At 59.6% G+C, this 21,203-nt stretch overlaps 1 protein-coding gene across 2 annotated transcripts; it reads right to left on the bottom strand.

The window, feature by feature from the left end:
- Window positions 1-2,154: 2,154 nt before the first annotated feature.
- LOC110469474 (nuclear receptor ROR-beta) lies at window positions 2,155-18,608 on the bottom strand. Of its 2 annotated transcripts, XM_021528243.2 has the most exons (10): window positions 18,446-18,600; window positions 10,996-11,081; window positions 10,764-10,905; window positions 9,997-10,410; window positions 9,427-9,548; window positions 9,044-9,176; window positions 7,888-7,995; window positions 6,928-7,038; window positions 6,296-6,408; window positions 2,155-5,774 (listed from the first exon to the last, which is right to left on the bottom strand). In XM_021528243.2, the coding sequence occupies exons 1-10, from the start codon at window positions 18,450-18,452 to the stop codon at window positions 5,613-5,615; spliced, it is 1,398 nt and encodes a 465-aa protein (XP_021383918.1). In that variant the 5' UTR covers window positions 18,453-18,600; the 3' UTR covers window positions 2,155-5,612. The 2 variants fall into 2 exon arrangements, with proteins under 2 accessions (XP_021383918.1, XP_077644903.1); XM_077788777.1 differs by lacking the exons at window positions 2,155-5,774; window positions 6,296-6,408; window positions 6,928-7,038 and having other exon boundaries at window positions 7,976-9,176; window positions 18,446-18,608.
- Between the last annotated feature and the right edge of the window lie 2,595 nt (window positions 18,609-21,203).

Here is a 21,203-nt window from a genome sequence, read left to right as displayed (position 1 = left end):
TGGGGCCGTGCTTTCCTTCACTCCCAGCTCCAGGGAGTGGGTCAGGCTCATCCCTCCTAGCTGGGCAAATGCTGACACCTCTCTGAAAAGCTGCCCTAAAATTTCCCCAAACCCCACCGAGCTGCCCCGAAATCCATGCGGATCATCGGCTCGCAGGGAATATTTTGAGTGTGAACCAGCAGAGGTCACTCGGCCCCAGTAAATCCAGTGCTGCTGGACCAGTAAGAGAGGGGCGTTACTGGGGGACAGCGCCCGGCCACCCCCAAACTCCTGTCCCGTGGGATCCCATCCCTCCTGACCCCGAAATTCAGCTCTGAAACCTCCCTGATAATTCCCAGCTTCTCCCTTGGAGCCATTTTTCCCGAATATATATATATATATGTTTGTTTGTTTGTTTAAAGAGCATCTCTTCACAAGGAATTTTTAAATTGATTTCCCATGCTTTAATTTATTATTTCATTTTCTCGAAATGCACCAGAGAAACGGGATTTTTTGGGGGCGAAAACGAGACAAATATTTTTTTTAAAATGAGAGCCAAAATGTCAGTGTGCAGCGAAGGGTCTGGTGCTCCCACATGGGACACAGCGGTACCCCAGGGAGCCCCTAGAGTGGGAGATGGCTTTTCCCAACATCTGCACAAGCTGGGCCCTGTTTTGCCCAGGATTTCTCCTGCAATATCTGAACCCCAAATGGGTGGGAAGGAGGAGGAGGAGCCGTGTTGTCCCCTGGCAAAGGCCGAGGGCAGCGGTGGGAGCTGGCCCTGCTGCTCCAAGGATGCTTTTTTGTTCTTTCCCCCGCTCCAGAGCTGTGGCCAGCCCGGCTGAGTGCTGGGTCACAGCTCTGACCTGCACGGACACCCGGGGGAGATGCACAGGGCAGGCAGGAGGAAACGGGGATGAGCCTTACACGTTTCACACCCACTGATGCCCTTCACCCGTGTGCACCCAGAGCAGAGATTCGGAGAGTCCTGGAACATCCTGAGCTGGAAGGGACCCCCAGGGATCATCAGCCCAGCCCCTGTCCCTGCCCAGACCCCCCAACACCCACCCTGAGCAGCCCTGAGAGCGCTGTCCAAACGCTCCTGCAGCTCTGGCAGCCTCGGGGCCGGGACCATTCCCTGGGGAGCCTGGGCAGTGCCAGCACCCTCGGGGGGAAGAACCTTTCCCTGAGCTCCATGCCAAGGCCTGGCACAGCTCCAGCCCTTTCTGAGCTCCTGTCCCTGCCCAGAGCAGAGATTAGTGCCTGGCATCCAAGTCCTTGCATTCTTGTTAAATCCAGGACATCCATGAACCTCCATGTATAATGTCCTGGTGTACCTGTGGTGTTCTTTCCTTCCTAAGACTGGGAACTGTTTGAAAATGACTCCCAAATGCTCCTTGTCTGTCCCTGATTCCTCCCCACAGATGCACCATGCCCCCAGTCCTGTCTCCACTCTCCTGCCCCGAAATGTCCCCGGTACTGCCAGCTGCAGTCCCTGTCCCTCAGCTCAAGGGTGCTTTAGTGCGTTCCCCGATGAAAAACCTTCCCAGACCTCTGCTCTCCCTTGGGGTGCCCAGGCTGGGGGATGCAGAGGGGCTGGGAAGTGCTTCCAAGGGCTCCAAACCAAACACACACCCCCAGGGCACCGATCCAGCCTCCCCCTGGCTCATTTTGTTGTGCATTAAGTGAAGCAAGAACACCTCCCAATGCCTGAAATTCACCTTTATATCCAAATCCTGAACAAGATAGATGGGAGATTGGGCAGGAATTGTTCCTGGCAGGGTGGGCAGGCCCTGGCACAGGATGCCCACCCTGGATCCCTGGCAGTGCCCAAGGCCAGGCTGGACAGGGCTGGGAGCAGCCTGGGACAGTGGGAGGTGTCCCTGCCATGGCAAGGGTGGCACTGGGTGGGCTTTGAGGTCTCTTCCAACCCAAACCAGTCTGGGATTCTGGTACAGCTCAGTCCTGAGCCCATGGAAGAAATTCAAGCTTTTTCCATCACTTTGAGGGATTCGCTTCCGCTCTCACTCTTTGCTAAAATTTAAAATCACTATTTCCAACATAATTATTTTTTTTTAACCTTGTGAAACAGACTTTATTTTTCTTCCTGTAAATTTTGTGCAATATACATCTATGTACCTATAGAACACACCTCAGTAAAAAGGTTGTCATCCATACATTATATTACTTTTTATTTAATGTTATGAAAAATTCCAACAACAGTTTTTGTCCTTAAATAAACATTTCTCCCTCCCCTGCCCTCCCTTCCTAAGCTGACTGGTCTGAAAGAGGAAATTTTATTTAGTTATTTTCTTTTCTTTAAAAAAATAGAAATTACAATCTTACAAGACAGAACATTCAATGAGAACAGAAGCATTTTCCTAAATCTAAAAAGTAAAACATTTCCATAAAACCTGTTGGTATCTACAGGTAGGTGTGTGTGGAGGGGTGGTAAATGGAAATAAGAGGTCTTCCATTTCTTCCTTTCATTCATAGAGATAAAAAATAACATAAAACCGACCAAAACTTTATATATTTTTCTCTTTTGCACCAACATTCACAAGAATATATATTATATATATTTTTGATCCATCTTTATACACAGTGTGAGGGTTCTGTGGGTGGAAATGGACACTCAGCTAAACTGCCAGAGCAGACAAACAAACACTAAATTAATCTTGGCCTGGAAAAGAGCCATCGCTGGCAGCCCAGAGCTGTTGGAAAGGAACATCCCGTGCTGGGATGGGAATGTCTCCGGAGCACTGGAGCCACGGGGGGCTCGGGGCTCCCCAGCCCCTCCCCACTGGCCACAGGGGAGAGGGAAATCTCCCTTTTTCGGGCATTTCTGCCCAGCCTTTGTCGTTGGCCCTTTCCCTGCGAGCTCCAAGCTCTGGGTGGCCCAGCAGGGGTGAGGAACCTTGGCACAGCCCTGGCGAGCCCCAAGCAGGGGCTGCCATCCCTTTCCACCCCTTGCCATCCCTTTCCACCCCTTGCCATCCCTTTCCACGCATGGCATCCGTCCCAGGCCAGGAATCACCGAATTGACACCGAATCGACACCGAATCACTTTATCCCCTCCCAAAAAAAAAAAAAAAAAAAAAATAAAATCATCGAATCAAGTCGGTTCCTCTGAAGAGAACTGAAAAGTGCAGGTTCCCGCGGTTTGGCAGGTCGAGTTACACGTGCTTAATACTTCCAGTCTTCCCTAGGTTCCCACGGGGGGGGCTCTTATTGCTCAGAATAATCCAGAATCTCTCCCCACGGGATGGACGCTGTGATGGCCTGTTCCCAAATTAAGGTGCTTTCCTGGGTTCTTTGCCGGATGAAATGAACTCGGTGGCGTTGACCATTGGTGTGTGTCGGGTTGGCTGACAAATACTGAGGGCAAAAAGAAGGGTGTGTGCTTTTTTTTTTTTTTTTTTTTTTCTGTTTTTTCCCCAGATGTTCCCAAACACCCACGGGCTGTTCCCTCCGAGCACAGTCATGTTCTGGGGGTGCTTTTCCCGGGAAGTGAACGGTGCTGTCGGAAATGATGCTTCCAAAAAAAAAAAAAGGCACAACCCTCTGGATGTAAAAGGCAGTACTGATTTCTCTCTTCTGTCCAAGCTTTGGAGAGGGCAGGAGAGGAGCCGGGCACGTCCCCACGCCATGGACGCTGCGCTGGACAGCGACGCATTGGCACTGGACGTTGCGTGGGGCCGTGGGAGCACCGGCAGCCTTTTCCCAGAGACCTGGCTCCAACAGAGAGGGAGCCGAGGCTGGCAGGCTCCAATCTACTCCCAGAGCTCTTGGGATGTGGTCGGCAAACCCATGGGAGTTTGCTCTTGGGACGTGGTCGGCAAACCCATGGGAGTTTGCTGTGCTGGGGAGGAACGCGGTCCCCAATTCCCTCTGCCTTCGAGCGGAGCAGAAATCCCATCAGCTTCCCGGGGAGTCTTCCCTCATCGAGGTTGGTCCATGGTCTTCCCTAGGAGGTCTTTTAATAAAAGCAGGAATATCCCTCACTAAGTCGCTAAGAAAGCTGCTGGTTTGGTTTAAAGGGCGCAGTTACGAATCCAAAGGTTTTGGCTCACGCTCGGGGATGATCCAAGTTGCCCGAAGATGGGGTTGGGTGCACGAGGAATCAGCACAAAGCAGGAAAGGAGCTTGGGATTTTAGCCCTTTGTCAGCAAAACTGGGGCTGCCTCAGAGCAGATTTTTCCCTTGTAGTTTTTTGGCATTTGCTGCAGCGGGAGCAGGAGCAGGGACAGAAAAATCCTTCTGCAGAGCCACAGAGTCTCTCAAGCATCCCCTGCTGCTGTGGCCTAGAACAGCATCATCCCACCTTCATCCCCTTTTGAGCCTCCCAAAAGGAGCAGCAGGTCCCAAACCCCACATTCCTTCCAACCAGCCTTATTCCTCAAAGGGAAAAATAAGGACCTTTCACTTCCCCTTGACTCCAACAGGCAGTTTCTCCCCTTAAAAACTCCTAAATCCTGCTAACTCAAGAGCAACTCCCAAAATAACAGTTCTGGGGAGCTCAGTGAGGGGAAAGCCTGGGTCCAGCTCAGCCTGCAGCAACAGGCAGCCACATCTGGGCTCCTGTGGGAAAGGGGAACCTGGGAGTGGGACCAGCTGTGGGCTGGGTGGGGAAAGGGTCACAAACCCTGCTCTGGGTGCTGAGCCATGGGGCAGTTTTAAGGAATTGATAAGAGAACTACACACAACACAGCACCCAGAGAGCCACTGCTGCTGCGGCCACCACGGGGACAGGGACAGTCCTGGAGCCCCTCCAGTGGCCACGGGTGCCTCTGGGGTGGGATGGCCAGGATTTGGGCTCTGGCTGAAGTCCCACGGGCCTGGAAAAGCTTCTGGGATGCACAGAGGTGGCACGAGGCAGGTGAACCTGCTGAACCAGCTCCACAAAGTCAGCTGGTCACACAGCTGGATGAGGAGCTGGCTGGGAATTTGGGAAAATGCTGTGATGGAGGGCATGGAGACCCTGCAAAACTCTTCCCCTGCTGCAGTGGGCATCTTTTCCCTCAAACCAGCTTCCCCCACTGGAAAATCCTGTGCTGAATCCCCCACCAGCCACAGCCAGACTTTTCTTGGCCAAGCTCCCAGGGTCCCACTGCACCCATGGGAGATGAAATAAAGCAAAGGCTCTGTCCTTTCCCTCTCCTCAGCTGCAGCCCCAACCCGACCCAGCCGAGTCAGCATCGCCCCTTCTTTATCCCATGCCTGATGTTCGGGTTTAAAAAACCACAATAAAATAAAAATAATAATTAAAAAATAAAGAAATAAAAAGCGGAGGTGGAGAGTGCAGCCGGGACAGCGGGAAGGGCACTCCCTCCTCCCGTGCCACCGGGAGCAGCCGGTCCCTCACCACTGCCAGGAGCATCTCCTCTCCCAAGCAGAGATTTCACATTCATTTCACTGGTATGGCAAAGTCCGTTTGCTTTTTCCTTCAAGGTGCTTTACATTCAAGAGCTATTGCAATCCACAGCGAGGAGACGGGGCCAGGGAGGCACCGCAGCCCCCCCCGGGCTTCTCTTGCCATTGATTATTTGATTTAAATAAATTGCCCCAAACCTCTGAAGTGCAGTTTGTCTCCAGGTTTTGGGGAGCTCGAAGGGGGCCGCTGGCTCCTGGCCTTAGCTCTCCCGGGGGTCGCTGTACTGAAGCTCCGAGTTGAAAACCTCCTTATAGAGGGGAGGGAAGTTCATGGCAGTCTCCGGGTGCAGGAGACGGAAAAATTCCAGCTTGTCCAAGTGCAGGTTGCAAATGGTCTTCATCAAGGGCAGCTTGGAAACCATCTGCAGGGAGGGAAGGAACTGGTGACCACTGGGATGATGGGTGTAGTGGCCCTGATGCTCTTCCCCCTCCCCTGGGGACAAACAGGGGGGTTTGGGGACCACTGGGTTCCCAACTGGTGTCCCTTGCACTGCTGTCCCTGGGCACAGCGTGTGGGTTTGGGGATCTGGCACTGGGGCACCAGCAGTCTGCTCACCTTTGGGAAGCCTGGCAGCAGCCCCAAACCCACAGGGGGTCTCCTCCCCACCCCAGCTCTGTACAGGTCAAAGCATTCCCAAAATGGCTCCTTTTGCCTACAAAAACCCCACTTCCTGATGCACTGCCAGGTTCAGCAGCACAGTGCTGCCTCTGCCTGCACCTCAACGGGGATTCACAGCCCTTGGAAGGAGAAATTCTCCTCCTCTGACAGGTTTGAGGTGTCTCTCTCCAAAATGCCCACGTGTGGCTCATGAACTCTGGCACAGCCACGTCAGCCCAGCTCAGACACCCCCTGCACCCCTGGCTGGGTTTCCTGTGCCACTACCTTCGAGAGCTTGTCCTCAGTGGAGTGTTTCTTCTGGATCTCGTGCTGCAGGGCCACATAGATCTTGTCCTGGAGCTTTTGCACCTTCCTGGACTCGGTCAGCCACGGGCGGTCTGTGGGAGAGGAAGGACAGAGTCACCACATGTTGGATTGGGTCCTTTTCTGACTTAGAGATAGGGCAACAGAGAGGTGTTTTAAAAAACTTGTGTTTTAGTTTTAGTCTTATGTGAAGGGTGAGACAATATATATGTTATAAATCACGCTATCACAATTAGAACTAACTATTAGAATGCAATCACTATTAGAGGCTAATCCATTTCCCACAACCACAGGGCCAGAGTCAGCACAGGGTTTCTCCCAGGCACAGGGCAGAGTCCCTGGCTCTTTTAACCCTTCCTGATCTCCAGGATGGTTTTGGGGATGCTTGGTTCCTCTCTATTCTCCCCACCCCACCATGGGTGAGAGTTCCTCTTCCCATCAAGGAAATTTGACAGATGCATTTTGTGCATCTTTCGACACATTTTTCCCCCCAAGTTCCTTTCCCAGGAATAACTGAAATCATCCACCAAGGAATGATTTATGGGGTCAGCTCTCCCCACAGGACACCCCCAGATGTGGGGGCCCCCCAGTACCTGGGGAGAGCAGGACAGCAGCAGTGAAGAGGGCGAGCTCCTCGTCCGACAGCTGCAGGCGGCACAGGGTCCTCCCCAGCTCGAAGACGGCACCGATGAGGTCGTCACAGCCTGAGCAGGGGACAGCAGGGACACGTCACTGTCACTGTCACTGTCACTGCTCTGCCCAGCCACCAGCAGAACCCAGCGGCACCCGGAGCTTGGAAAGGTTTTGGGAGACGAGATGGGTGGATGGAGGGGGGGTCCTGGATACTCACCTGGCTGCAAATTCCAGCCTTGACTGGATTCCGGAGGGAGAGGACAGGGACAGGGAAAACAGGGGATAGGGAGAGGAAGAGGAGGAGTGAGAAAGAGAAAGAAGGAGAGAGGAGAAGAAGAAAGAGATGAGAGGAGAGGGAGAGAGGAGAAGAAAGAGATGAGAGGAGAGGGAGAGAGGAGAAGAAAGAGATGAGAGGAGAGGGAGAGAGGAGAAGAAAGAGATGAGAGGAGAGGGAGAGGGAGAGAGGAGAGGGAGAGAGGAGAGGGAGAGAGGAGAGGGAGAGAGGAGAGGGAGAGAGGAGAGGGAGAGAGGAGAGGGAGAGAGGAGAGGGAGAGAGGAGAGGGAGAGAGGAGAGGGAGAGAGGAGAGGGAGAGAGGAGAGGGAGAGAGGAGAGGGAGAGAGGAGAAAGGAGATGAGGAGAAAGGAGAAAGGAGAAAGGAGAAAGGAGAAAGGAGAAAGGAGAAAGGAGAAAGGAGAAAGGAGAAAGGAGAAAGGAGAAAGGAGAAAGGAGAAAGGAGAAAGGAGAAAGGAGAAAGGAGAAAGGAGAAAGGAGAGAGGAGAGAGGAGAAAGGAGAGAGGAGAAAGGAGAGAGGAGAAAGGAGAGAGGAGAAAGGAGAGAGGAGAAAGGAGAAAGGAGAAAGGAGAAAGGAGAAAAAGAAGGAGGAAGAGAGCCCCGGGGGAGGGGCAGCTCGAGCCCTTACCGAGAGATTTGAACATCTGCATCCCGCCGAACTTGCCCTCGAAGAGGACGGTGTTGTTCAAGGGGTTGAACGCGCGGATCATGCGGATCAGGAGCACCTCGAGGCAACCTGATGTAGGCAGAGAGAGCGCAGACGAGGGCAGGGCAGGGCAGGGTGGGGAAGGTCAGGGGGGTTTCCATCACCCCAGGACCAAATGTGAGAAAGAGGAAAGCCCCCAGTGCACGTTTGAGGTCCAGATTGTTCATTCCCAAGAGCAGAATGGGTATTTCAACAGATCCAGTTTGGGTTTTTGGGATCGGTTGGGTTTTTTTAGGCGTCCAATTGTGACCACAATATTTCACCGAAGGGAAATATCCAGTCATTCGCAGCCAGGCACAGAGAGACCGAGGTTGTGGTGGAGCACCGAGAGAGAGGAAAGGGTGAAAACAAAATAAATAAAAAGAAAATGGAAGGAAGAAATGAAAGAATGAGTTAAACTCCAGCGCATCAGGCACAGCCAGCTCTGGCTTTGGGGTACAGCACCCTGCTGGGATGCTGGCACGTGTCCCCAGGGCTGGGTGCTAATCTCAGCTCCCCAGCTCTGACACATTAGAAACTATGAGGTTCTCCCAGTGTTTTGGGGATTTTGCACATTCAGCTCCCTGGCCTGGGCACGGCATTGCCAGCTTGGGCAGATGGAAGGGTGGGGGACGTGGGTGTGCGCTGCCATCATCCTCCTCTTCCCAGTCTCTTGCTGGGAGAAAAGGCCAATCCTTTTCTCTCAATCCTCCCTGCTCCTGTTTGAGTTTGGCACCCCTTCTCCCAGAGGAAAACCTTCTGTTCTCATTTCCATCCCAGTTTCTGGGTGACATTTGGATGAGGGCGGCCATGGAGAAAAGCCTCTGCCCAAGGCAGGCACTCCCCACGTGCCCCCCTTCACCATCGCCCTGATTCGTGACCTTCAGCTCCTTCCAGCCCAGCACCTGCTCCCCCAGCACTGGGAGAACTGGGGCAGCCAGGGAGGGGACCCCCAAAAGGAAAGCACCAGCCAAGAGAAAAGATGGGATTTGCTTCTGGCCCCAGGGCTGCCGCTCAGGAGAGGGGCTGGGGAGGGGGACAGGGGGACACGAAGGGAGTGGCAGGGACACAAGGGGGGCGGTGGGGCTCCCCCCCTTACCGGCTTTCAGGAGGATGATCTGGTCGTTCTGGCAGAGCTCCATGAAGCCGTCGATGCGCTTGGCGAACTCCACCACGTACTGGATGGCGTTGGAGATCTGCAGCGAGCACTGCTGCCACATGGCCTCGCAGCTCTGCGCCACAGCGGGGACACTCTCAGGGGGTGCTGGCACCCCGGCACCCCAGCTCTGCGACCCCCAGGGCAGGGATGAGACCCCAGTGCCAGCCATCCACGGGGGATGGTGGCATTAGGACACCTGGCAGGTGAGCTCCCCCTCTGGGCTGCTCCCAAAGCACTGACAGACCCTCCTCATCTTCATCCCCACCTCAGCATGGCCCCAGGGGACCCTGGCTGTGCCAGGGGGCTGTGACAGTGGCACTCACCTTGCTCTGCAGGGCACGGACCTCCTCAGGGGAGTAGAGGCTCCATGCCAGGCGCTTGAGCTCCTCTGTTGTGTACTGGCACGTCTCCAGGTGTGACTTCACCACGTTCTGGGCCACCCGGTCTGCAAGATGGGGACAGCAGGCGGTGAGACCTGGGGACCCCAACCCTGTCCTCACCTCTGGGGCTGCTGGGGCTGAGGGCTGGAGGGATGATGGGGCCCTTACGGTGCCATGGGGGTCTGAGCCTAAAGCAAGGGATGCGCCACATGACCTTGGGTGTGCTGAGCTCCACCAGGGAGCCTTGGGGCTGCTCCAAGAGCTGAGGCTGGGCTCTCTATCTTTGAATCCCAGAATGGTTTGGGTTGGAAGCTTAAATCCCATCCATTTATTAATCTCATTCCAACCAGAATATTAAATATAGTTATTAAATCTCATTCCAACCCCCTGCCGTGGGCAGGGACACCTTCCCCATGACCAGGTGTGGGTCCTGCAAGGTGCTGGGGTGGCCCCAAGCACCATCCTCAGGGACACACACACCCCACACTTGCCCTGCACCACAGCAGCGCTCACCAATCTCCAGGACAGAGATGTCAGGGGGCAGCTGGGCACCCTCCAGTGCCCCGTGTGCCAACAGCGCCGGCTCCAGCATCAACTCGTAGATGGACTCCTGCTTGATGAGCGTGGCATCAGCCACATCCAGGCTGGACTGGTCGGGTGAGGGCTGCGCCGAGGCCAGCAGGTCCAGGTTGTAGTAGGTGCTGCTGCCGTCGGGGGTCAGGGGGAAGTCGAAGAGGAGCCCGTCGGACAGCGTGGAGATCTCGTCCAGGTCCGAGAGGCCGCTGCTGACGCTCGTGGTGTAGACACGGCTCAGGGGCTCGGGCTCGTCCTTGGTGCCGCCGCTCTGCTCCTGGCTCTGCTGGTGCTTCTGCACCTCGGCGTAGAGGCTGTCCCGCTGCTTCTTGGACATGCGGCCGAACTTCACCGCTGCCCCGGGGAGACGCGGCCGTGTCAGGGCAGCTTCACCCCCAGGGCAGAGCCACGACCACCCACTGCCCTGGGGAATGTCCTGGATCCCGGGGCAGTGCCTGCCCTGGGGGTCTCTGAGCCCTAAGAGGGGCTGGGACCCCACTGGCTGCGCCCCCCCTGTCCCAGACCAACCCTGGGTCAAACCAAACAGAACCAGCTTCGATTTTCCCACGGAAAACACAAACCCATTTCTCACTTCCCAAACCCTCCTTGCACCGCGCTGGCCCTGCAGGGGATGCAGCTTCATCCCGAGCGCCTGACTCCTCCCAGGAGGAGCCGGTGGCCCCTGGGGACCCCGGGGCAGCACTCACCGTCGCGGGACATGCCCAGTGCCAGGCATTTCTGCAGGCGGCAGTGCTGGCAGCGGTTGCGGTTGGTGCGGTCGATCAGGCAGTTCCTTTGCCGGGAGCAGGAGTAGCTGGCATTGTTCTGCTGGCTCCTCCGGAAGAAACCCTGCCCGGGATGGGACGGGAGGAGTTGGGAATGTGGCCGGCTGGACGCCAGGGCCGCCCCCCTGCCCGCAGCCGGCCTCCCCGGGCTCACCTTGCAGCCTTCGCAGGTGATGACGCCGTAGTGGATCCCGGAGGATTTGTCTCCGCAGATCTTGCACGGGATCACCTCAATTTGGGCTGCGGTGGATGGGGAAAGAGAGGAAACCACGGAGGTTAATAATGGTTATGCTGAGTGGGAGGAGGGAGATGGCCCCTGGCCACAACAGCCGCGGGCTGGCTCAGCACCTTGGGAAACTGAGGCACGAGAGCCAGACCCACCAACAGCTCAGCCTTTCCCACAGAATCTCACAAGGAATCTTGCACCTCAGAGAGGTCCCTAAAAGGTTCACACAGGGCATGGGGTACCCCCATCCCCCAGCAGCAAGAGACAGGGTAGGAAAGGCCCTTGGATCTCGGAAATCACAGGATGTTTTCTGCCCCAGCCTGCCTAGGAATCACTCCCCTTAATTTTCAACTGATGTGTGCACCAGGACAGGGACAGCCTTGGCCCAGGGACCATCCCCATCCCTGCAGCTGCAGAAGCTCTGCTGCTGGAGGTCTGGCACAAGTAGAGGGTCTGGGCCCCCCTGTGGCCCCCCAGAAGCTCCTCTGAAACCCAGGACCGATATAGCCATCCCCAGCTCAAGGTCCCGGCCCCCTTCCCCCCACAAATCCGCTTCCCTCCCCGCTTCTGCTTCGCTGGCACTGAGCTGCTAATAGGCTTCGTCCTCCTCATTTTCCAGCTGCCCCAGATCTGGGCTGGCTCTGCCCTCCCGACCTGCACGGGGGGAGGGATGCACGGCACCCCCGGGACTCGTACGTGCCTCCCGGCATCTCTGCACCCTCTAATCCCTGCTCCAGCCCCCGCACCCCCCGGCTGGGCTCAGCCTGGCATCGCTCTCGAGGGTGCTGGGCAGCCACCGCCGCGCCAAAATAACCCCCACGGCCAGATTATGGTTATTTCCAATCTCCTGGGCCTGTGCAAATCCCTGCTCGGGTAATTCCCTTCTGCCTCTCTTCTCCCCTGGGAATCATCAGCTCTGGTGGAGAGATGTGCTCTGCAGGGCCACCTCTGCGAGTGACAATCCCAGTGCCCAGCCAGTGCCACCTGCACCCCAGCACCCAGCAGGGTCCTGGGGTCCCTTGCTGCTTGGGGCAGGCTGGGATGGGGCAGTGAAGCCTCGCTGGGCAGAGGGGCAGCCGAGGTGCCATCAGTGCCCCAGGGATGCCATCGGCCCCTCAGGGATGCTCAGTGCCCCAGGGATGCTCAGTGCCCCAGGGATGGCATTGGTCCTTCCTAGGGATACTCTCTGTCCCCCAGGGGAGCCATTGGTACCCCCAGGGATGCTCAATATCCAGGGATGCTACTGGTACCCACAGAGATGCTATTGGTACCCCCAGGGATGCCATCAGTACCCCCCCAGGGATGCCACCACTGTATGCCCCGGGGCAGATTTGCTTTCAGTTGCTCTGGGGAAGGACTCACTCCCAATCCAGGTGTAAGTGGAGGGATGGATCCCTCCTGCATCCTTTGACTCCCTGGTTAACCCAATGCCCCACATGCACCAAGTGGTTTTGGGGCTTACCCCTCCTCCCCCAGGCTGCTGAGCTGGGCTTCTCCCAGGGCTGTGTGTTGTCCCCCGACTCGAGGGAGTCACATCCCATCCCTGCCCCTCCCCACATCCTCTGCCTACGCCTGTGCCGTGGTTCTGAGCCTGGGAGGGCAGAGCTGATTTCCCCTGGTGGGCAGGGCAGGGGTGTCCAGGGCATCCTCGCATCCCCCGCAGCTGCACCAACACCGCAGCCCCAGGACCACCCCTTTCGCAGGGGCATGGAGGCACCGGGAGGGCCACGCGTGGCCACCCCCAAATCACCACCCAGCTCCGATGACCAAGACACCCCCAATTCCCTGGATCCCGCTGCCATCTTCCCCCACGCTGCCGGACCGCGGGGACCGCTCCCCTCTCCACCACCCCGCCCCGAGCCCTGTCCCGGGATGGGACCGAGGTGGTGGCATGGCGGGGGGCACAGGGAGGGGGTGCCACCCCCGGCAGGAAGCGGCGTCGGCTCGTTATGCAACGCTAATTGCAGCCGCCGGCAGCGCGGGTGATGCAGCGCGGCCGCCGCGCCCTCACGCCCGCGGCCGATACTCCGGTACCCGAATTACCGGCACCGGCAAACACCGGCAAACACCGGGGCTGAGCGCGGCCCGGTACCCCCCAGCAGCGCCCAGCCGTGCCAGCCCGCAGTGCCCAAAATCTCCAGCCATCCCAAAGGCTTCGTGTAATCCCAAATTACAGGAAAATCCCGCTCCCCGAGAGCCCCCCGGGGCTGGAGCCGGGGGTGGTGCGGGTGATGCTGTCCTGGCCGAGGAGAAGCCCTGACCACCCGCCGGGCGCCCGCCGCCTTTTGGGGCTCTAATTACCATCCTGCTAATTACCCGGCCGTGCCCACCACTGGCACCTGACCCGCTCGTAAGACGCTCGCCCCAAATAACTGACGTGGAGATACGGCCGTAACCTGGCGATGGCAATTAGCCCAGCACGGTTAATTGCTGCTCTGATTGTAAACCCGGCTGAATCACCAGTCGGCTCCATCAGTGTCCCCTCGTGCCGCAGCTCTGGACCCCCGAGGCGGCCGGACCGTCCCCCCATCTCCCCTGTGACCCCCAAACACACTCCTGGGGCAAATCCCCAGGATTTGGGGGATGGGAAGGAATGTGGGTGTGGGGGGATGGCCACAGCATCTCCAGGATCCCCCTAAATCTCACTGTGATGAGGGAAAGCATCTCAGTAGACCCCCAAATCCCGGATTATTCCCCCACTCCAACCACCCCACACCACCCCCGTGCCTCAGTTTCCCCACCGGAGAATTTAGCATCTCCTCCCACCACAGCCGAGCCACCATCGGCCACACTGGGAACGGGTTGGGGGGAGGGGGGCATTTAGGAAGGGGTGAACTTCTTCCCCCTCTCGGGGAGGCAGCAGGAAAACTCCACCCCGTGGCCGATGGGGTTAAAATAGGGATCGGGATAAAAGAAACAACGAAAGGGTTAAAAAAAAAAAAAAAAAAAGCAATAATGATCTCCAGCCGGCAATTAAAATGTCCCGGCGGTGGTATTTGCTCTCCTCCCACTGTAAACACTTCTTGCCCAACTCCCGGCCCGCTGCCACCGCCGGCCCTTATGTAAGTGGCCCTGTGGCACGGTCCGGCCACGGGCCGCGGCCGTGGCGGGGCGATGGCCCCGGGGCGGCGCGGGAGCCATCCTGTCCCACTGACACACTTTCTGCCCGTGGCCACGCGTGCTTGTGTAACCACGGCCGTTAACCCTTCCGGGCCCGCGGCCACTCCCGCCCGGGCTGGCGCTCAGGGTGGCCCCCCCGACCTCCCGCCACCGGGAGCGGGGATTTTGGGGCGATTTGGGGTGATAGCTCCAGCTGGGGGTACCCGTTTGTCACCCTGAGCTGCAGCTGCAGGTGAGGGGCACAGGTCTGTCACCCTGTCACCCCCCAGACCCGCCGTGTGTGCCCCCTCCAGCCCAGCACACCGACCCCAGGCCGGGCTGGAGGCTCCGGTGGTTTCGGCAGAGCCAGAACCGCCCTCCCCGGGGCGGGAGGCGGCCGGCACACCCTCCTCTCCATCGCCTCCGCCCCAAGGGCGGGCATCCTTGCACCCCGAAACAAAACAAGGCAGGCCCCGCAGGATGCAGCCACGGGGGGCCAGAACCCCCTCTGTGGTGCAGGGAGGATGGTGGCCCCATCCTCCTCCTCCTCCTCCTCCTCCTCCTCCTGCTCCCCCTGGCCCTCCCCTCAGCCCTATGATCTCACTGCTTTTGGGGAATCACCCCAAAACCCTCAGCAGCCTATTAAGCCTTGGGGTCATGTGCTGTGACCCCACTGCTGCTGGAGGTGTCTTGGAGCTGCCTCTCCCTTCCATCAGCATAACTGGGTACCCCTGGCTGTGGGGTGAGGACTCCTGGGAGGGCTTTGGTTTGGGGTGCATTAGCAGATCCCTGCATAGTCCCCCAGGGTGAGCTTGCACAGCTGTCACCCCACAGGGGCAGAATATGGCCACCCCTTCCCCTGGGGGGGCCACATGAGGCCATGGTGTCCTTGCTGGAGGTAGTGGGGCAAGCATTCCAGCTCTGTGCATTTCAGAGGTGGCTCCCTGCCCCAAATACCCCCCAGTGCTTCCCCAGTGCCCCAGTTCATTACCAGTGAACCTGCTGGGGAAGCAGCTCCTTGCCCCATCCCTCTGCCAGGCTCAATCCATGCCCCAGGATGGGCACCCCTGGTAACTGGCAGCAGCTCTGCAGCCCCCCTGGGTCCCCCAGCCCCAGCCAGGGCACCGGGGTGCTCCAGGGCTTTGCCTCCACCACCTCTCCCCTTCCAGGGGAACTCAGCATCCCCTGGTGCAGCCAGAGCAGGGAGAGGAGGATGAGTCCAGGCAGCACAGGGACGCCCAGGGACATGCAGGGACCCAACAGGGACATGCAGGGACCTACAATGCCACCCCATTTCCCATTCCTGCCCTAAACCCCAGCTCTGCACCTGCATTCCCTGCAGCAACCTCCAGCCCCGGGAGTGACTGCTCTTCCCCACAGTCACCATCCACAGCTGTCTTTTGCTGTTGGGCAGGAATAAATAAGGAAATAAAGGGAATTATCACCCCTTCATACCTGCTGTTGGCTTTGCTATTAAACAGCCTCCAGTGCTGCAGTGCCTTGGGGTCTCCCAGCACCCCGGCACTTCAGCCATTGCTGCCAAAAACCCCATCCCCATCCATGCACCCCAGGGAACCCCAAACAAGCCAGGCCCGTGCCGGTGTTCACAGCCTGGCTCCAGGCACCGGCAGCACCGAGGCCAAGTGGGCAGCAGGGAAAATTAAATGACACAACCACGGCTCTGTGCCTGGCTGGGATTCTGGAGGGAGAACTGCTTTCCTAAGTGATTAGCAAAGATTTCCAGGAAACTTTGGGCCCGAACAGCGCTCAGCTGCTCTCACCCTGCCCTGGGGCAACCCATGGCCACCTTCCCTTGCAGGCACGGTTTTGCATTCCCCCCAGTCCCCAGCAAAGCGCTGCATTTCCCCGTCCCGTGGTGCAGCGTGTGCCCCCAGCAGGGAAATCGCAGCTCCGGATGGGCGATGCGGCTACCCCAGGCTCCTGCCCGGGCGCTCCGGTGCAGCAGCTCCGGTGCAGCAGCTCCGGTGCCACGCAGCGCCGTGCCAAGGCCAGCCCCGCCGGCGCAGGACGCAGCCCTTTGCACTTTGCCTGGTGCTGAAGGGTGGCAAAGGTGAGGCAGCGGGAGGGGGACCTGCCAGCCCGGGGTGGGGACAAACCGGGCTGCGGTGGGAGAACCCCTCCGCCAGTGCTGCTAAACTGGGGAGGGAATTATCTCCCTGGGGCTAAAAAAAGGCAGGAGAGCAGCTCTGCTCGCCACATCCGATAAACCGGGCTGATTTAGCCATTAGCAGCTCTTTAAATAGCCGCCGCGAGTTCAGAGTTAAACGTGAGAGCGAGCAGGGCCAGGGACACTGAGGGGACGGGGACCACCGACCCCCCAGCGCTGCTCTTCCCCCTCCTGCCGCTGACTCTCCCTGGGGTTATCAGGGTGGGGGATCCCAAATCCCGTCCGGACCCCATAAAGCCGGCGGACAGCTTTCTCCTCCCGGCTGGGTTTTTGGGAAGCAGCAGGCACGGCCATCGCCGCGCTCCGGTGCGCGGGACAGGCGCGGCCGTCGTGCGGGAGGGTCGGCGGTGCCGGCCGCGCCAGCACAGTGTGCACGCCGCCGAAACGGGCAGCGAAGCTCCTCCTCCGCCCTCTCTGATTTTTCCAATGACAGATCTAGGTCACTAGGACAAGTCGCAAAGGCTGCCGAGCCACCGCACGCTCCTCGCCACGCTGCTTGCAAAACAAGTGAGCAGGAGGGCTGGAAATCGTATAGGATTATACAAGGCAAAGCCTCTTCCCCGGCCCCGGCGCAGCCGCGGCGCAGGGGAGGACAGGAGCGAGGAGCTGCTGTGGCCCCCGGGGAAATGGGGCAGAGCGGTGGCGGTTTTGGGTAGGAAAATGGAGATTGAATCAATTTGGCGTCGCCATGCGGCATTTGGGCTTCGAGAGGGATGAGGATGCGGGATTGCGGGGAAAATGCCCGATGGGGGAAATGGTGGATATCAGGAGGGTTTGGCACTAAATTAGGGTCAACACCAGAAATTCATGGGGGAAAAGGAAAAATATTTTTAAAAAAGGAAAAGTTTGCCCAGTTGCTAATTAATCCGGTGCTGGCTGTGCAAGCGCTACGTAAGAGCCAGGCGTGATCGCAATTAGGCAGGCGTTAATGCTTTCCCCTGTCCTAATAAAGGTGAAAACCCAGGATGTCGAGGGGCAGGAAAGGGATGTGGGGGGCTCGCCTCGCCCTCCTCACCCACCCCGGCCCCTCCGTTACACAAGAGTGCGGCGGGGGCAGAGCCGCAGCACCCGCGGCGCAGGGAGGAAGCAGGATTTGAGGAGCTCGGGATGAACGTCCTGGTACCCACACCCCAAAATGAGCCTAAGGACGTGCACCCCTAAAACACACCTATGGATGGGCACGAAGGAGTCCTGGCAGGGCGAAGGGCTCGGGGAAGGAAAGGCATGATGGAAAAATGATTTAAAGGAGGATGAAAATCCCAGTCCAGCACGCTGGCAACAGAGCTGAGTCCGGCCACCGCTGCGTCACCATCAGCAGGCCCCGCTGGATTGTCCCGCTGGACCCTTCCTCCCTCCATCCTCCTCCTCCCCACCCCCTGCTTGGCAAAGCAGAGGGGTGAAAAGTCGGAATTGCCTTTGGTAATGGGTAAAACCAGGCAGGTGTTGGCACAACTCACCCCTGCCCCGGAAAAGGGGCACCCGAAATTGCACCTGATCCCTCTCCCATCCCTGCAGGAGCCTCCCAAACTGCCCCCCACGCCGTGGGGAGGGGGAAAAGGGGGAAAAAAACTACAATAAATCCAGCCCTGGTGGGAGCAACATATTGAAGAGGAGATTAAGAGGTTTAGTGCGGGGAAAAGCTTAAGAGTGCGTCTAAGCCAGCGTCGGAAAGCAAAGCAAAATAAACAAGAATTTTATTCCTAACGAAGGGGGAGCCGGAGGAGGCAGAGCGGCCCCGGCGGGGCTGGCGCGGGTCCCCCCTTGTCCCGTTCCGGCGGGGCTGATGCGGATCCCCCCGTGTCCCCAGCGGGGCTGCTGCGGGGTCCTTCCCATCCCTTCCGCGGGGCTCATACGGCTCCCCTCGTCCTCCTCCAGCAAAGTTGGTGCGCATCCCCCCTTGTCACTGTCCGGGCTGGCACCGCGTCCCCCCGTCCCCCACCGGCGGGGCTGATGCGGCTGCCCCGTATCCCCGGCCGGGCTGACGTCGGGTCCTGCCCGTCCCCCTCCGCCGGGCCGGTGCGGGTCTCCCCGATCCCCACCGGGACCAACTTCTGCCGCTGCCCGCCGCAGCCCCCAGCCCCCCGGACCCACCTCGCATCGTGTCCGCCGCGGTCAGGGCGCCGGGGGGCGCATGGGGCGGCGCGGGGGTCCGGAGCGGCGCGGGGCGCGGCGGGGAGCGGCGGCACCGGGAGGCACCGGGCGGCACCGGGAAGCACCGGGCGGCACCGGGCGGCTCTGGCACCTGCCCCTCCGCCGCGCCGTGACCCACTTCTGCCCGAGCATGCGGCCGTTCACATGACGAGCCCGCCCCGCCCCCCCCAATCGGTTTCACTTCCAGCCCCACCTCCTGCCCTTCGTCCTCCTCCTCCTCCCGCTCCATCCCCATCCCCGCCGCTCCGCCGCCCGGTGCTCGGCGCTGCGCGGCCGCTGCCGGCGCCTGCCCGGGACCGGGGTCTGCGCGACCCCTGCCCGGCTGCGGCGGCTCGGAGCTGCCCCCGGGGCTGCCCGCCCCCGGGAGGGACGTGCCGGTGCCCGTCCCGCTCCGGCTCGCCCAGGCACGGGGCCGGCTGCGTGTCCCGCTGAATCACCGCTCCCTTGCTTCACTTGGCTCCCGTGCAGCCCCGCGGTCCCTGCCAGGGACCCCGCTCGGCGCGAGGATCCCAAAAAACCCCGGCAGGACAGGACAGTGCCGGGGCCCTCTGCTGAAGGGGCAGCACCCGGCACCGGGGGCTGTGGGGAGCACGGGGACCCCCGTGGGGCTGCCCAACGTGCCCATGCCAGGGTGCAGATGCTGAGGTCTGGGGGCACATCCCTCCCGGGAGCCCTGCGGGTCGGGAATGGAGCCGTGGAAGTAGTGGGAAGCTTTGAAGCTGGCAGGGAGGCATTCCCACCCCGTCCTTCATGCTGGGATAGGCACAGGTGGTTTTGGGGCCTGGAGTTGTGCCCTGGGTAAGGGACACTGCCTAAGACGTGCAAGGAGATGGTGGCCTCGCCGTGCAGAGCCCGAGGTATCGGCATGGGGCAAAGTCCCCTGGCTGGGGTTTGTGGTGCACCAGGTCACCAGAGTCTCCCTGGTGCCACATCACAGGGGTGGAGGCAGCTGGTCCTGGTAATGTTGGGCCAGGGCTCAGGTGCCAGGGTCAGTGCCCAGCAGTGCCCAGAGATGCCTGGGGACAGTGGCACTGGCCTGGAGACCTGATGTGTGTGGGGAAGGCATCTGCCATAGGCATGAGCACTGCTCCTACTGCAGACACAGATCTGGCATCCACCATGGGCATGGATTTGGCATCACCACGGGCATGGATGTGGCATCTGCCATGAGCATGAGTGTGGCATCTGCCATGAGCGTGGCATCCACTCGTGGTCACAAGCATGGCACAGCCACACCAGCCATGGACATGGACACAACATCCATAGAGGCACAGATGCAGCCACCATCACCATCCCTACACATGGCATCATTGCCTCCTCCCTGGATACCCTCGCAGCTGGGCCCTGAGGGGACACCTCAGCCCCCCAACGCTCAAATCAAACAATTTAATGGCAACTGAGGGGGGGCAATTCCATCCCGCATCCATCCCAAACGCTGAGCCGAGCCGGCGTGCAGAGATGCCGACGGGCCGCTGGCAGAGGGGTTGCCCTGCTCTTCCTGGAGCTGTCCCCTGCTGTGGCAGAGGGACGCTGGCGCTGAGCCGTGGTGGCACTTTGCGTGCTGCCAGGCCGGCTCCGCGCCGGGGGAGGGGGCCGGGGCCGGGGCGCGGAGGGGCCGGGCGCGCTCCAGCGCTGCTGTCTGACTCGATCTCGCTGATGGCGATTGGGAACGGGCTCGCTGCTCTCGCCGGTCGGATTCGCTCCTTCCTCCCGGCTTCCCTGCCTGCTCCGCATGGATGGGCACGCAAGACGGGACGAGGGGCGACGTCTCGCCTCGCTCTTCGCAGGCTCTGCTTGCAGCGAGCGCAGCCCCGGATGGAGGCAGAGATCCCAGCCCGGTGCGCATCCCGAGCGGCCCCGGTCGGGGTCACGGGAGCTGCCCGAAGCAGGTCACCCTCATTAGCCCCATTTCAGATGGGGAAACTGAGACCGGGAGCAGCGCGGTGACTCCCCGCGGCACGCAGGGTCCGGCCCCGGCGGCCTCGCCCCTCCCAAAAGGCGCTCGCCGATTGCTGCTGTTGGGACAGTCGTGGCTGAATCGCGCCAGAGCGAGAGCGAAAATACTCCCGAGCGCTCAGCGCAACCCAAAAGTATGAGGTTACATAAGCGGCACCACACCTGCCGTGAGCAAGGCGGGACCCACGCAGCCATCCACGCACCCCTCCCGCCGCCGGCCCCTTAACCCTTCGTGTGCGGTGCCCGCCCCGGCGCCCACAGGTTGGGCATGGCCCGGGGAAAGGCCCAGGGCAGACGGGGATGCTGCAGGGTTACCTGAGCATGTGCTGGCTGCTGCAGATCTGCGACTCAGCCCCACGGTTTGGGGACCACCAGGGTGGAGGTGGAGAGGCTCTAGAAGAGCAGGACCTGTTTTTCTTTTGAGTGGGGTCTCACCCCGTGGACTTGGCTGGGTTTAAATTGGGGTCCTGGTCCCAGGAAAGCCAGAGCGAGGTGGAGCCGGTGCACTGGTGGCTGAGCCCCTGGAGTAACATTTGTTCCTATGAGAGGAGCAGCCTTGACCAGGGCTGTTTCTGCCGTGGCAGCAGTGGAGGGACAGAACGTCCCCTAAACCCCCTTTGCCCCTCCCCACGCAGTGACAGGAGCTGGTGCAGCTCCCTTCAGACCCTCAGCCCAGTATCTCCTGGTGCTGCTCCTGGTGATGGGAGCAGTGGGGCGGCAGGGCCAGAGCTGCCCTTGGTTC

Source organism: Lonchura striata, chromosome 28 (genome assembly GCF_046129695.1).
Source record: "Lonchura striata isolate bLonStr1 chromosome 28, bLonStr1.mat, whole genome shotgun sequence".
Classification (NCBI taxonomy): Eukaryota; Metazoa; Chordata; class Aves; order Passeriformes; family Estrildidae; genus Lonchura; species Lonchura striata.
The sequence above is the reverse complement of the archived record's forward strand: the minus strand, read 5'-3'. Positions and strand labels throughout refer to the sequence as shown.